A 13741-nucleotide genomic window follows, 5' to 3' on the forward strand; every position below is an offset into this window, starting at 1 on the left:
CTTGCCATTTTGGGGCCTAGACCTCTTTCAGAATCTATAGACCTTTCCCCGAGGTGGGGGGGGGGGAATTTGCAGAAACAAAATCTGTACATGATTTCATAAGTTTACAATCTACCTAAAGCCCATCTACAGACTGCATAAGGAGCCTCAGGCTTCAGGTTAAGAATTTCAAAACTTGGAGCTCCCTTTGCGGCTAAGCGATGACAAATCCGACTAGTATCCACAAGGATGCAGGTTTGACCCCTGGCCTCACTCAGTGGGTTAAGGATCCAGCATTGCCGTGAGCTGTAGTGTAGGTCACAGACATGGCTTAGATCCCACGTTGCTGTGGCTGTGGTGTAGGCCAGTGGCTGCAGCTACAATTTGGATCCCTAGCCTGGGAACCTCCATATGCCATGGTATGGCCCTAAAATGACAAAAAAAAAAAAAAAAAAAAGAATTCCAAAACTAGGGAGGGCCCACCGTGACTTGGGAGGTTACAAACTCAACTAGTATCCATGAGGATGTGGGTTTGATCCCTGGCTTCTCTCACTGGGTTAAAGGATCTGGGGTTGCCTGGAGCCATGGTGTAGGTCGCAGATGTGGCTCAGATCCCGCATCGCTGGGCCTGCAGCATAGGCCAGCAGCTGCAGTTCCAATTTGACCCCCAGCCTGGGAACTTCCATATGCTGAAGATGTGGCCCTAAAAAGCAAAAAAGGAAAAAAAAAAAGGAAGGAAGGAAGGAAGAAAGAAAGAAACTACAGCCATTTTAAAAATGTTACTGCTGCAGCTAAGGAGTGCTAAGCATGAAGTAAAACTCAAAAATCAAAAAACTACTCTTCTCTCCAGAACATGCTCTGCCATGTATCTACTGCCTACCATCCCAAGGACTGTATCAGATTTCAGACCGTATCAGATTTCACTTCCTCAAGGAAGCCTGCCTTGATTTCTCTAATCAGGTCAAATGCCTCTACTATAATACTTTCTAGATACAATTTTACATATACATTCATGAATATCAACTTCTTATTTCTCTTTGGAACGTGTCTATTTTTGTTGCTGTTGTTTATCAGCATTCCAGAACTAACACAAAGCCTGGAACAGAAAAGGTAGTGAATGATTTGTTGAATAAGGTTCAGAATTTATCTTCCTCCCTCAACTCCAAACTCACATATGCAACTGCTTAATCAGCATCTCACATAGAAAATGATACAGGAGTTCCCATCCTGACTCAGTGGAAACGAATCCAACTAAGAACCATGAGGTTGCGGGATCGATTCCTGGCCTCACTCAGTGAGTTAAGGATCCGGTGTTGTTGTGAGCTGTGGAGTAGGTCACAGACGTGGCTCACATCTGGTGTTGCCATGGCTCTAGCGTAGACCGGTGGCTACAGCTCTGATTCAACCCCTAGCCTGGAAACCTCCATATGCCACGAGTATGGCCCTAAAAAGCAAAAAAAGAAAGAAAAAAAAGAAAATGATACAAGTGAACTTATTTACAGACTCACAGACTTAGAAAACAAATTTATGGTTACCAAAGGGGAAAGGTGGAGGGGAGGGATAAATTAGGAGTTTGGGATTAACATATATACACACTACTATATAGAAATTAGATAATCATGGAGTTCCCTGGTGGCCTAGCAGTTAAGGACTCAGCATTGTTACTGCTGTGGCTTAAGTACAATCCCTGGCCCATGAAACTTCCACATGTTGTGAGCAATGGCCAAAAAAATTTATAAATTAAAAAAAAAAAAAAAAAAAAAAGATAATCAACAGAGACCTACTCTACTCAATATTCCAAAATAACCTATATGGGAAAAGAACCTGAAAAAAAGACATATGTATATGTAGAACTGAATCACTTTGCTGTACACCTGAAACTAATACTCACGTTGTAAATCAACTATACTCCAATTTTTAAATTTTTTTTTAAAAATCTCACACAGAGATCTGATGGTCATTACAAACACAGCATGGCCCACATTACACTGCTTTTTTTTTTTTTTTAAAGGGCCACACCTATGGCACATGGAAGTTCCCAGGCTAGGGACTGAATGGGAGCTGTAGTCACCAGCTATAACACCAGATCCAAGCCATGTCTCCGACCTTCACCACACCTCATGGCAAGGCCAGATCCTTAACCCACTGAGCAAGGCCAGGGATCGAAGCCACATCCTCATGGATACTAGCTGGGTTCTTGACCCAATGAAGCACAACAGGAACTCGCAGATTACATTCTTCATTTCTTCCCCTTCCTGCCACCCAATCTACTTCTCAACTGGTGTGCCATGTCAGTAAATTACACAACCCAGGTGCTCATGCCAAAAATTCTGATGCTGTATTTTTCATACTCAACATCCAAGACATCAGCTAATCCCTTCAGCTGGACCTTCAAAACATATCCCGATTTGACCCTGCCTTTGCCACCACCACGCTACTCCAAGTTCCCTCATCTCTCGTCTGGAACAAGGAATTAGCCTCCTAACTGTTCTTTCCTCGCTCTTGACCCCACAGTCTATTCTCCACACAGCAGCTGGGTCCTCAGGTCACCAATAAATCAAATCATACCAACCTCCCTTCTTGCAAGCCCTCTAACACCTACAGATTACACTTGGCCCTAGGTGTTCTGGCTCCTGGCTACCTCTCTGACCTAATTTTCTATCACCCCCGCTTCCTGGATTTCTCTCCTCTAGACACACTGACCTTGCTGATCCTTAAAAATGCCCATCACACCTCCACCTCAAAACTTGACCAACTCTATCCCCATATGTGCATGGCTCATCTGTCACTTCACTTTACTATATCTTGCTTTCAGAGCCCTTTCCGGACCATGCTTACTAAAGTAACAGCCCCTGCCACTCTCAAGCTCCTTGTACTGGCTTATTTTTCTTCACAACATTTATATATGATAATCTATTACGAACTTACTAGTGTATCTATTCACTGTTGCTTCAGTTAGAAAGCCAACCCTATAAAGGTAAGGAGATTGCTTTGCTTAGTGCTATATCCTCAATGTTTGGATAGGGCCTTATAGTACACGGTAGGGACTGAAAAAAATAAATAAAATCCAGGAATGACTAGGCTTAGAAAATAAAACCTTGAACAACACAGAAGTCATATCTCTAACTTCCTTCCTGGCAAGCAAGGTGTTTTGTCCAGAATTTATCAAAAGAGTAGCAAATGTTTCAGGAAGCAAGCCAGGAGGACTGGACAGAATTCTCATTTTACAGGTTAAATACACAAATGATGAGTTGTCCAAGTCAAACAAGCCCATTTTGCAGAACAGAAACAGGGTTTTTTTTTTGTTTGTTTTGTTTTTTTCTGATTTTAAACCTCATAAAAGTCCTAAAACATATTACACAGATATTTCCTCCCTCCTACAGAGAAGGAAACAAGACCAGAGAGAATGAGTGATTTACCCAATATCACAGAGCTATGATGCAGAGACAGTAAACCGTGATCAGCATCATAGCTGTTAAATTCAACTGGATGAAGGTCAATTTTTCTATTGATGTGGAGATGAGATGAGTGGCACTAGTGTCCCCACAAGATAAAATGGCAGGGAAACAAAACTGAGTGGCAATCAAGTAGACACATACCCTTTTCCAGGCCCCAGTTTTGGAGAGCCCACTCCTTCTTTTGTCCGAGAAAGGATGTCTCTGACTCGGAGTGCAGCCAGTGGATCTTTCTCTTTCCCCTTATCAGCCAAGGCAGTAGGACTGAGGTTCAATATAAGGAAAAGGCTGTTCAACAAACACCAGGCACCCAGCAGTTGGAAGTTCTGATAGTGCTGTTCAAAGAGAAACAAATATATATATATATATATATATATAGAGAGAGAGAGAGAGAGAGAGAGATCTTATAGGCTATATATCTTACAGACTATATATAAGACAGCAATGTAGCAGAGACATACTTCTTACCTCACCACCAGCCCGGCGGGAATTGCTAATTGCTTGTCCAATCATGTCATAGATTTCAAGCTGTTCAATATCAAACACACAAAAATCTGAGCAAGCTGACACAGTTAATTATAAACGCTACATCCTACCCACGTTGATTTAGCTTGAAGAGTTCAGTATCCTCAAGCCATTTCCAATGATATAATTCCAACACTCTGTCCTTGGTTTTCACATGATGTTGACACCCTTTTATCCAGCTCACCTTCTCAGAGCCGTTCCCTCCACCCAAACTAAAGCAACACACCCAGGATCACTTCAGATCACTTTCTAACACTGTGCATCCACTCTGCTTATTACTATCTGAAATCATCTCATGTTTATCCTATGTCTCCACTACAAGTATAGTGACACATAGAAAGTCCTCAAGGAGTTCCCTGGTGGACCAGCGGTAGAAGACTTGGCATCGTCACAGCTGTAGCTCAGGTTTGATTCCTGGCCCAGTAACTTGCACATGTCAGAGGCACAAAGCACCCCTGCCCCAAAAAAACTTTCTATAGACAGCCCTCAAATACATTTGCTGACTGAATGACTCATCTTTCCAAAGTCCACTGCCCCCACGAAGTGGTACTGTTTTCTGCAGAGCCAACCAATCTGCCAAAAAGAACGCCTACCTCTTAGAGACCTACTACCCAAGAGGAAGGGGTATGGATATGGTGTCCTTCCCCCAAGCCAGGCCATATTCCCGCATTTGAATAATCGAGGCTCCTGCACCCCCAGAGTGTAGCTTACACATTTCTGGACAATTGTAGCTGCATCACTCTCATAGTCTTCTTCTTTGGAGCTAGTGGACCCCGTCCGCACTTGCTGGGCACTACCTACATGAAGGATGGCCATACAAGTTGCCACACTCACACCTGAAAAAAAAAAAATGCACACATTCCAAAAAATTGAAACACAAAACATAATCCACCCAAAGCAATTCCATGATTTGATTACTGAAAACAAATTCCATCAGAGCAAGACTAAACACGGTGTTACTATACGACCCAACAAGCGCACTCACAGGTATTTACCCAAAAGAGCTGAAATCTTTCCACACAAAACATATATACAAATATTTATTGTCACTTTATTCATAATTTCCAACAAATGGAAGCACTCAGGATGCCCTTTCATATGTGAATCAATAAACAAATTGTGATTTATCCATAAAAGGAACATTATACAGCAATAAAGGGATGAGCTGTCAAGCCACAAAAAGACACAGGAGAGTCTAAAACGCACATAGTTGGCTCTCCATATCTGCAGATTCTCATCTGGAGACCTGATCTGCAGTTGGTGGAATCTGAGGATGCAGAAGCTGCAAATGCAGAGGCCAACTGTACTACACCTTTTTTTTTTTTTTTTTGCCTTTTTAGGGCTGCACCCATAGCATATGGAGGTTCCCAGGCTAGGGGTCGAATCAGAGCTGTAGCTGCTGGCCTACACCATAGCCACAGCAACGAGGGATCCAAGCCACATCTGCAACCTACACCACAGCTCACAGCTGGATCTTTAATCCAGTGAGCAAGGCCAGGGGTCGAACCTGCAGCCTTGTGGATGCTAGTCAGATTTGTTTCCACTGAGCCACAATGGGAACTCCTGTACCATTTTATATAAGGACTTGAGCATCCACGGATTTTGGTATCACAGGGCATCCTGAAACTGCTCCCTGCCGTACAACGGCAAAAGTCGTCAGTCTGAAAAGGCTACATACTATGTAATTGATCCTAACTCTATGACACTCTGGAAAAGGCCAACTATGCAGACAGTAAAAGACCAGTGATTGCTAAGAGCCAGGGGTAGGGTCAGGGGAGAGGGACTACTAGGTTGAACAGGGGATTGGGGGCATTGAATATATTCTATATGAGGTGATGATGGTTACATGACATTATACATTTGTCAAAACCCATAAACTGTACAACACAAAGAAGGAAACCTAATGTAAACTACAGACTTTAGTTGGTAATAATGTATCAATATTGGTTCACCAATTACCACAAATACATTAATGCAATATGTCAATAATAAGGGAAATGTGTATAGTGTACAGAAAGTATATGGGAACTCTGTACAATCTGTTCAATTCTTCTGCAAACCTAAAAAACTGCTTTAAAAATGAACTCCGTTAATTTAGATTTTTTTTTCTTTTTTTCTTTTTTTGGTCTTTTTGTCTTTTTATGGCCGCACCCGCAGCATATGGAGATTCCCAGGCTAGGGGTCTAATCGGAGCTATACCCACTGGCCTACACCACAGCCACAGCAACGCCAAATCCGAGCTGCATCTGCGACCTACACCACAGCTCATGGCAACACTGGATCCTTAACCCACTGATCGAGGCCAGGGATTGAACCTGCAACCTCATGGTTCCTGGTTAGATTCGTTTCTGCTGCGCCATGACGGGAACTCCTAAAATATTTTTAAAATTTTTTAAGATAATAGAAAAAAAATCCCACACTTAATATTTCTCAAAGACATCTAGGCCAAATCACTTTCTTTAAACAAATCCCAAGTGATCAAATCTCAACAAGCCAAATCTGAGCTCTTTATTTAAACAAGAATTTTAAAAGATTCTTTAATCTTTATTGACTAAGTACACTGAGGTCCATACTCAAGAAATTCCCTGAAAACTGGAGTTCCCTCTATGGTGCAGTGGGTTAGGAATCTAACTGCAAGAGTTACTGCTGTGGCGCAACCAGATCAGCAGTGTCTTGGGAGCACTGGGACACAAATTCAATCCCGTCACAGCACAGTAGGCTGAGGATCCAGCGATGCTGCAGCTGCAACTTAAGTTGCAACTGTGATTCAGATCTGATCCCTGGCCCAGGAGCTCCATATGCCACAGGGTGGCCAGAAAAAAAAAAAAAATTTGACTGCAGTAACTTGGATGGCTGCGGAGGCAGGTGTGATCCCTGGCCTGACACAGTGGGTTAAAGGATCCACAGCTATGACCTTGATACAACCCCTGGCCAGGGAACTTCCATATGCCGCCTGTGCGGTCATCGCATTTTTTTTTAAAGACAGAAAAGAAATTCCCTGAAAATTGAAGCTAATAAACCACAAATTAAAAAATGCGAAAATCGAAGACAGAGAACTGAGAAATAAACACTAGAAACAGGCTTGGAGAGAGCGCATCCTCACAGCAGCTTCAGCTTTTCATTCCCACAGCTGCTCCTCTAGCTCAGGCCCTTCCCAAATGATGGCAAATTCACCCTAACATGCCTTCCAGCTTCCCACATATCCCCAACACCTCAAAACACTCTGGTACTTCTGCCTGAACATGTTTCCTGAAGTACAGTGCAGCTCCTGCCACATTTCAAAATCTTTAATGGTCTCTACTATCTACAGGCTATGGTCCAAAGGACTTAGACTGCACTTCTAGGCCCTCGGTGAGGAGGTCCCATTGTGGCTCAGTGGTAACAAATCTGACTAGTATCCACAAACATGCAGATTCGATCCCTGGCCTCGCTCAGTGGGTTAAGGATCCAGTGTTGCCATAGCTGTGGTATAGGCTGGCAGCTACAGCTCCAGTTCAACCCCTAGCCTGAGAACCTCCATATGCCACAGGTGCAACCCTAAAAAGCAAATAAAATAAAAATAAACCCTCAGTGATTGGGTTCCTTTCCAGCTGTACAACACCTGCTAATCTCATTCACATACACAATGCTCCTCCAAACTCTGGGACACTGTGGTCTTGCTTTCACCGCTGCCTGGGATAGTCATGCTGAAATCCTGTCCTGTCCTGCAAGATATATCAACAGAACTCCTTTGCAACTACTGCCTTCCCCAATTCAAAGTACCTATATCTTTATATTCCTATTTACACACAGATGTTTAAAATAAAGCTATTCAGGAGTTCCCATCATGGCTCAGTGGTTAACGAACCCGACTAGCAACCATGAGAATGCAGGTTTGATCCCTGGCCTCACTCAGTGGGTTAAGGGTCCAGCGTTGCCATGAGCTGTAGTGTAGGTCACAGACCAGGCTCGGATCCCACGTTGCTGTGGCTGTGGTGTAGGCCAGCAGCTACAGCTCCGATTTGACCCCTAGCCTGGGAACCTCCATAAGTAGTAAACTCCAAAAGCTCCATATGCTTTTTAGGGTATGGCCCTAAAAAGACAAAAGACAAAAAATAAAAATGAAAAAATAAAGCTATTCAAAGAATTGCAGGGAGATGATTAACCTCAGCAATTTCTTGGTGCTCCCAAGGTCAGGTTTCCAAGACTGTTCAAATCCTCACTCACAGTACCCAGTAAACACTGGAAATTGTTATACCTCCCAAAATATACCAGGACTATGGTATTTGAAATGAAGGATCAGCGACTTAGGTTAAAAAAAAAATCACTGTAACAATAACTTAAAAGAGAGTAAACACCAGCTGTTAGGCCCTACTTCCGAGGCAGCATAATCAACAGGAAGAGATGAGATTTTGTGGAAGCATGGAGAATAACAATCATTGTATTTATCAATATAAACAGACACCACCTGTCCCATGAAGCCTTCCTCAAATCTATTCCCAAAAAGAGACTGCAAGACTCAATCTCTTCCTTCTTTGTGTGCCCACAACATTCTCCACTTCTCTTTTCTTCTCCACTTCTCTTTTCGCCTTTATCATCTCCTACTTTACTTTATGCTCTGTGGTCCCATCTGTTCTCCACCGCTCAAGTGTAGGCTCCTTGAGGGCAGGGATTACACATTACTCATCTCAGTATCCCAAAAGCACGTGGCATTTTGCTTTTCACACAGCAGACATTTACTACATGAACATACTACTATGAAATCAATATGCACATAACACAACGGCAACAGATGAACAATAAGGCAATTTACAAGATTCCTACTGAGACCTCCTTTCACCTAGATGAGCTATGAAAGGATCCTTGGGGGAAGGGACTAAGGAAAGGGGGAAAGAGTACTCAGGATATCACAGCTTCCAGAAAGTATAACCGTGCTTGGCTGAGAAAGTGAGATCAGATATGATAACTTCTCACCTGCATACAGACAACTTAGGCTGAGGACTGTCACATCCTGCAGACGAGAAGGATTGAGAGGTTCCAACACAGGGAGAGAAAGGGTATCCAATGCCATGGTTACATCGATCACTAGTGAATGAAAACTGGAATGTAACAGAAGAGAAGATGAACAAAAATATCTCTTTGAATCACTTGCTTCTATAATCTGACAAAGAAAGTCAGCATGCCACAAAAACTAACAAGTCTCTCTCTTTTTGAGAACAGCATTGAAACGTAACACACGTGCCCTGGAGCGCCTTACCCATTTCGAACAGCAGTGGCATCTGCTACTGTCGCAGGCATGATAAAGAAGGAATTGGCCAACACTGCATCTTGAAACCGGTTGATGTAGCGCAGGAAATAGGGCAGGTTCAAACACACACGCAGCAGCTTCTCTGAGCCACCTGAAGTAATGAAAAAGGCTCAACCTTACCAAGAGGCCTCTGCTGCTTATTTTCCACTCAAGGAATTTCTGGAGGCAGAGAAACCAGCTTTCTGACAACAATTAAGCTTACCAAGCTCCTGAAGACTAGCCACATTCTGAGCTATGAACACATTCTTGGTTTTGACAGCAGAGGCTTGATCTGTGGATGACTGCTCATCACCTTCTCCTTCCGCCTGAAAAGAAACAAAGGACATGAAAGGCTTATCAAGAAACTATCATCAGGTTAGCTGTTGCCCTCAAGCTCAGAATCGAACCAACTGCCCAAACTGACAGCAGCTCCGCAGGTACTCTTCAGACTTCCCAGTAATGAGGGGGTAATCCCTCTCTAATGTTGGAGAAAATACAAGTTATTTTCCAAGAGGAGGGGAAAATATATAGCTTTAAAATATATATCTATCCTGCTACTAGTACAAAGTGATGCCTTTTACAGAAAGGAATCTAGACTCTTTATTTGTCCATTTGCATTGAGAAATGTTAGAAGAATGGTCACCAAGAGAATAACTGTGGACAGAAAGAATTGGGGTGTTACTTATTTTTGCTTTGTTTTCAACTTTTTTTCTACCATAGGCATGTACATCATTTCATATCACAAATATAAAATACGTTTGCTAGTTCTTTTTTCTAGAATCATCATCTTAACAAAAACCCCACAGGATGAGGCCATCTGGCTGCAGTAACTCACCGGAGTCTGTGGCCCTACGGGCGATGATGCTACAGTTCTAGGATTAAAAACTGATGTCAGCTGGTTCAAAAAATTCATCTGGACCTCCTTCTGCCTCAGCTCTGGGCTTACTGGGGAGGCCAGCTCTTTCTGATCTTCCACTATAAAATACAAAAGCAGGAGAAGGGATGAGGGCAGTGCCACTAGAAGGCAAAAGGGGAAAAACCTGGCCAGGAGAGTGGCCGAGAAACCAGGTCAGGTGAAGGAACACGCACCATCTGAGAGTGTCTTCACTGTTTGTGGCAGCTTGGCCGATTTCATCATTGCTGTAAACGTGATAATTTCAGTTCTATCTAGTCGACTGCAGCCAGTGCACAGGCCCTTGATGAGGAGAATCAAGTGTTTCTGACAAGAAAAGAAATTCAAGTACATCTTTTAGAAGATTTTTATTCCTTAGGGACCTCTAACTGGCACAGGGCCAAATTTAGGTTCATACCAAGAATCGCAAATTAGGAGAAAATCACTAAAGCAGAGATCACAAGCTGATGGTCCCGAGACCATACCAGCTTGCAGGTTTGTCTTACTGTTCTCACAGTGGTGGTGGTGTTTAATTTGAAGTTATGGCTAACTTTTTAAAGCATGGAAGGTTTAACATACAAATGGAGATTTCCTGTCACTCTCAATAATTCAGCACTCCAGGCTCCGTTCTTGCATGGCAACAATCACCTGGAGCCAAATGGTGACTGGCCCCTTCATAGCTGGGTCATGCACCCTTTTCATCTCAACTAACACACTTAACTCATATGTTACCTGCCCGGCCCCCAAAGGCATACACCCTTGCAATCCTTGAAAAAGCCTCTGCAGACCTCTATGCCAGAGGTTGGTAAACCATGGCCCCAATTCAGCCCACTATGTTTCTGTAAATAAAGTTGACTGGACCACAGCTGTGCTCATCTGTTTACACATTGTCTGTCACTGCTTTCACACTACAAAAGCAGAGTTTAAAAGGCAGAGACCAGCTGCAACAAGGTCTGAATGGTCAGCAAATTATTTACTATGTGGCCTATCACAGAAAAAGTTTACCAACCCCTACTCTAGGCCATGCCTTCTCCATCATTCCACTAGTCAGTGACAAGCCCACCTCAAAATAAGGGCCAGAAAAAGGTCCATTACTCTTACCTGGGACACAGCGCAAGCCTCGTCTGGATTCTCCAGACGTAGGAGAGAAAACTCGATCAGGACCTTACAGGCTGCTGCCACAGACTGAAGCTGGTTCCGGGGAACTGAGAAGTAATAAGCTTTACTTAACTCAAGACTGCTATGACTCACTTCAGCTTCAGAGTCAATAAACCAAACCCAGTAAGTATTGAGCTTCATATGTTCAGCATTCCCAATATCATTCTATAATGATTATTCAGAACCAACAACCCAATAAGCAAGCAAGGCAACTGGGCATTGATTGATAACCATCAATTGCTTCTAGGTCAATGAACATTTATTATAAATTAAGATAATTCTCAAAAAAAAAAAAAAAAAACACAAAGAAATTAAGATAACTCTAAAAGGAATTACATCACAGGAAGAACCATGCACTTCAAATACATTAACCCACTTAATCCTTAAACCAATTCTAGGAGGTAGACATTGTCATCCTCTCCCCCTCCTTTTTTTTTTTTTTAACAGATAAGGAAATTAAACCATAGAGAGGTTAAATGACTTGCCCAAAGTTACACGGCTAGAGTCAAATTCACGAAGTCTGGCTCTAGAGTTCACGCTCTTAACCACTAGAATATACTACCTCTCCTTTTCCCTTGTGCAGTGGGCTTACCACTCAAAATTTCTCCAAGCTAAAAGTGATTCTTACACCAGTAGCCAATGCCTATAATAAACAGGACTGGACACTGAAGGATTACTCAACAACTCTGCAACTTCCTTTCATTTTGCTTGCTTAGCAAATTAAGTAAACAAATAATTAGAATTCTTCAGAACTATATGAGTTAGGATTTTAAACAAGTGAAGATGCAAAATTGCAGAAATAGTGGAATGTAAGGGTTTGGACACTTTGTGGGGGCGGGGGGTAGAAAGTTTAAAAGATAGGGAACTGACGTTGAAATCCCTTCACATACCAGAGAACACAAAAGGAGAATCTAATTTCTCACTGAAACCAAATAAGGAATAGAGCCTCGGTTAGTGGCTGCTAACCCTGGGTCAGTATCCACCTTGCCCAATTCCACCACCCACGCCCCCGAAATTAGCACACTAGTAATTACATGTGTGAGATAATAAAATGGTTCTGATTAAAAAGGTAAGGAAGGTTAATTTGATGGGTAATGAAGTAGATGTCCAAACAATTTTTGTTAGCCTAGGTAAAGGAACTTCCAGAGCCTTTTCAGCCTGACAATTATCTCCACTCTTAGATGAACAGGTTAGAACTAAAACACAAACTCATTAACAACTTGTTCAGACACCCTAACAAGAGGATACACAATTCCCCTATTCACAAAGTCTTACAAGCGAATGACAAGAGTGGAATACTTACTGAGGCTACAAACTGTTGTAATATAGTGTGTGGAAAGTGCAACAAAGGATGAGTAGAATGGCTCGTACTGCTTCTCGTGGTGCAAGATTTCTGTTTCACTGCAAAGAAAATATTTTAGTCAACATTTACTTAATGCTTGCTATATGCTAGCTACCCTACCCCTTTATAGGCATTACCTGACCTCATCCTCTTGCAATCCTACTTGGTAGGCACTGTTATCATTCCTATATTCAAGTTGAGAAAATGAAGCTTAAAGAATTAAAACAAAGTATCTTCTTCAAGGTACTAAGCTTAGTAAGTAGCAAAGGCTAATAATAAACAGGAAAAACTTTTTTTTTTGACTTTTGAGTTTTTAGGGCCACACCCAAGGCATATGGAGGTTCCCAGGGTAGGAGTCTAATTGGAGCTGTTGCTGCTGGCCTATGCCAGAGCCACAGCAACGCCAGATCTGAGCCGTGTCTGAGACCTACATCACAGCTCACAGCAATGCCGGTTCCTTAACCCAATGAGGTTCCTTAACCCACTGAGCCAGGCTAGGGATCGAACCTGCAACTTCATGGTTCCTAGTCAGACATGTTTCCGCTGCCCCAAGACAGGAACTCCGGGAAACACTTTCAAACTCACTTAGAATTAAAGAAACAAGAAAAAACACAACAGGATACCATTTTGTCCTATATTACTGATTGGCAAAGACCAAAATTTAATTAATAATGCCATGAGCTGACAAAAAAAGGGTTACAGCACAGCACTCAAAACACTGTTTGGAATAATGACTACAGTAACACTATAGCCGGAACAAGGCCAGTCCATAATGCAGTAACTTCAAAAGAATCAACAACTCAAGGGAAGAAATCATCTGATGGGTGATAAAATCAAAAATTCTTTAGAGACCAGCGTTCTCCATCCTCCTCCCCACACCCACTGGGTACAGCTAGATCACAACACAGTGATATTTAACCGCATCCCTTAACTTTAGCTGAGGAAATGCTCTCTTCAGTGAAAATCTGGAACCCAACTAGGTCTAAAAGCTGGATACACTTCTGCCATTCTCTCTATCGAATCAGATGCTAACAGCAATCCATGAAACACGAAGGCAAAGAAATTTTATCTTATTAATTGGAAAGAGGAGAGGCATGTGGTTAAAGAGTTTCCTCTGTAAGTTA

At 42.4% G+C, this 13741-nt stretch overlaps 1 protein-coding gene across 35 annotated transcripts in view; it reads right to left on the bottom strand.

The window, feature by feature from the left end:
• Window positions 1-13741, bottom strand: part of UBR4 (ubiquitin protein ligase E3 component n-recognin 4) — a 139715-nt gene that overhangs the window by 117809 nt on the left and 8165 nt on the right. For all 35 annotated transcript variants that reach the window (XM_084963083.1, XM_084963100.1, XM_084963091.1 and 32 more), the window contains exons 2-11: window positions 12579-12676; window positions 11219-11322; window positions 10315-10444; window positions 10061-10200; window positions 9449-9551; window positions 9196-9337; window positions 8913-9037; window positions 4671-4795; window positions 3903-3962; window positions 3579-3769 (exon numbers count right to left, since the gene is read on the bottom strand). In XM_084963083.1, coding sequence (XP_084819209.1) covers window positions 3579-3769; window positions 3903-3962; window positions 4671-4795; window positions 8913-9037; window positions 9196-9337; window positions 9449-9551; window positions 10061-10200; window positions 10315-10444; window positions 11219-11322; window positions 12579-12676 — 1218 coding nt within the window. The remainder of the gene's footprint in view (window positions 1-3578; window positions 3770-3902; window positions 3963-4670; window positions 4796-8912; window positions 9038-9195; window positions 9338-9448; window positions 9552-10060; window positions 10201-10314; window positions 10445-11218; window positions 11323-12578; window positions 12677-13741) is intronic.

The sequence above is a fragment of the Sus scrofa genome, chromosome 6 (genome assembly GCF_054392235.1).
Source record: "Sus scrofa isolate SSC_HxYL_T2T_F1_AM1 chromosome 6, Sscrofa_HxYL_maternal_Yorkshire_Landrace_v2.0, whole genome shotgun sequence".
Lineage (NCBI taxonomy): Eukaryota > Metazoa > Chordata > Mammalia > Artiodactyla > Suidae > Sus > Sus scrofa.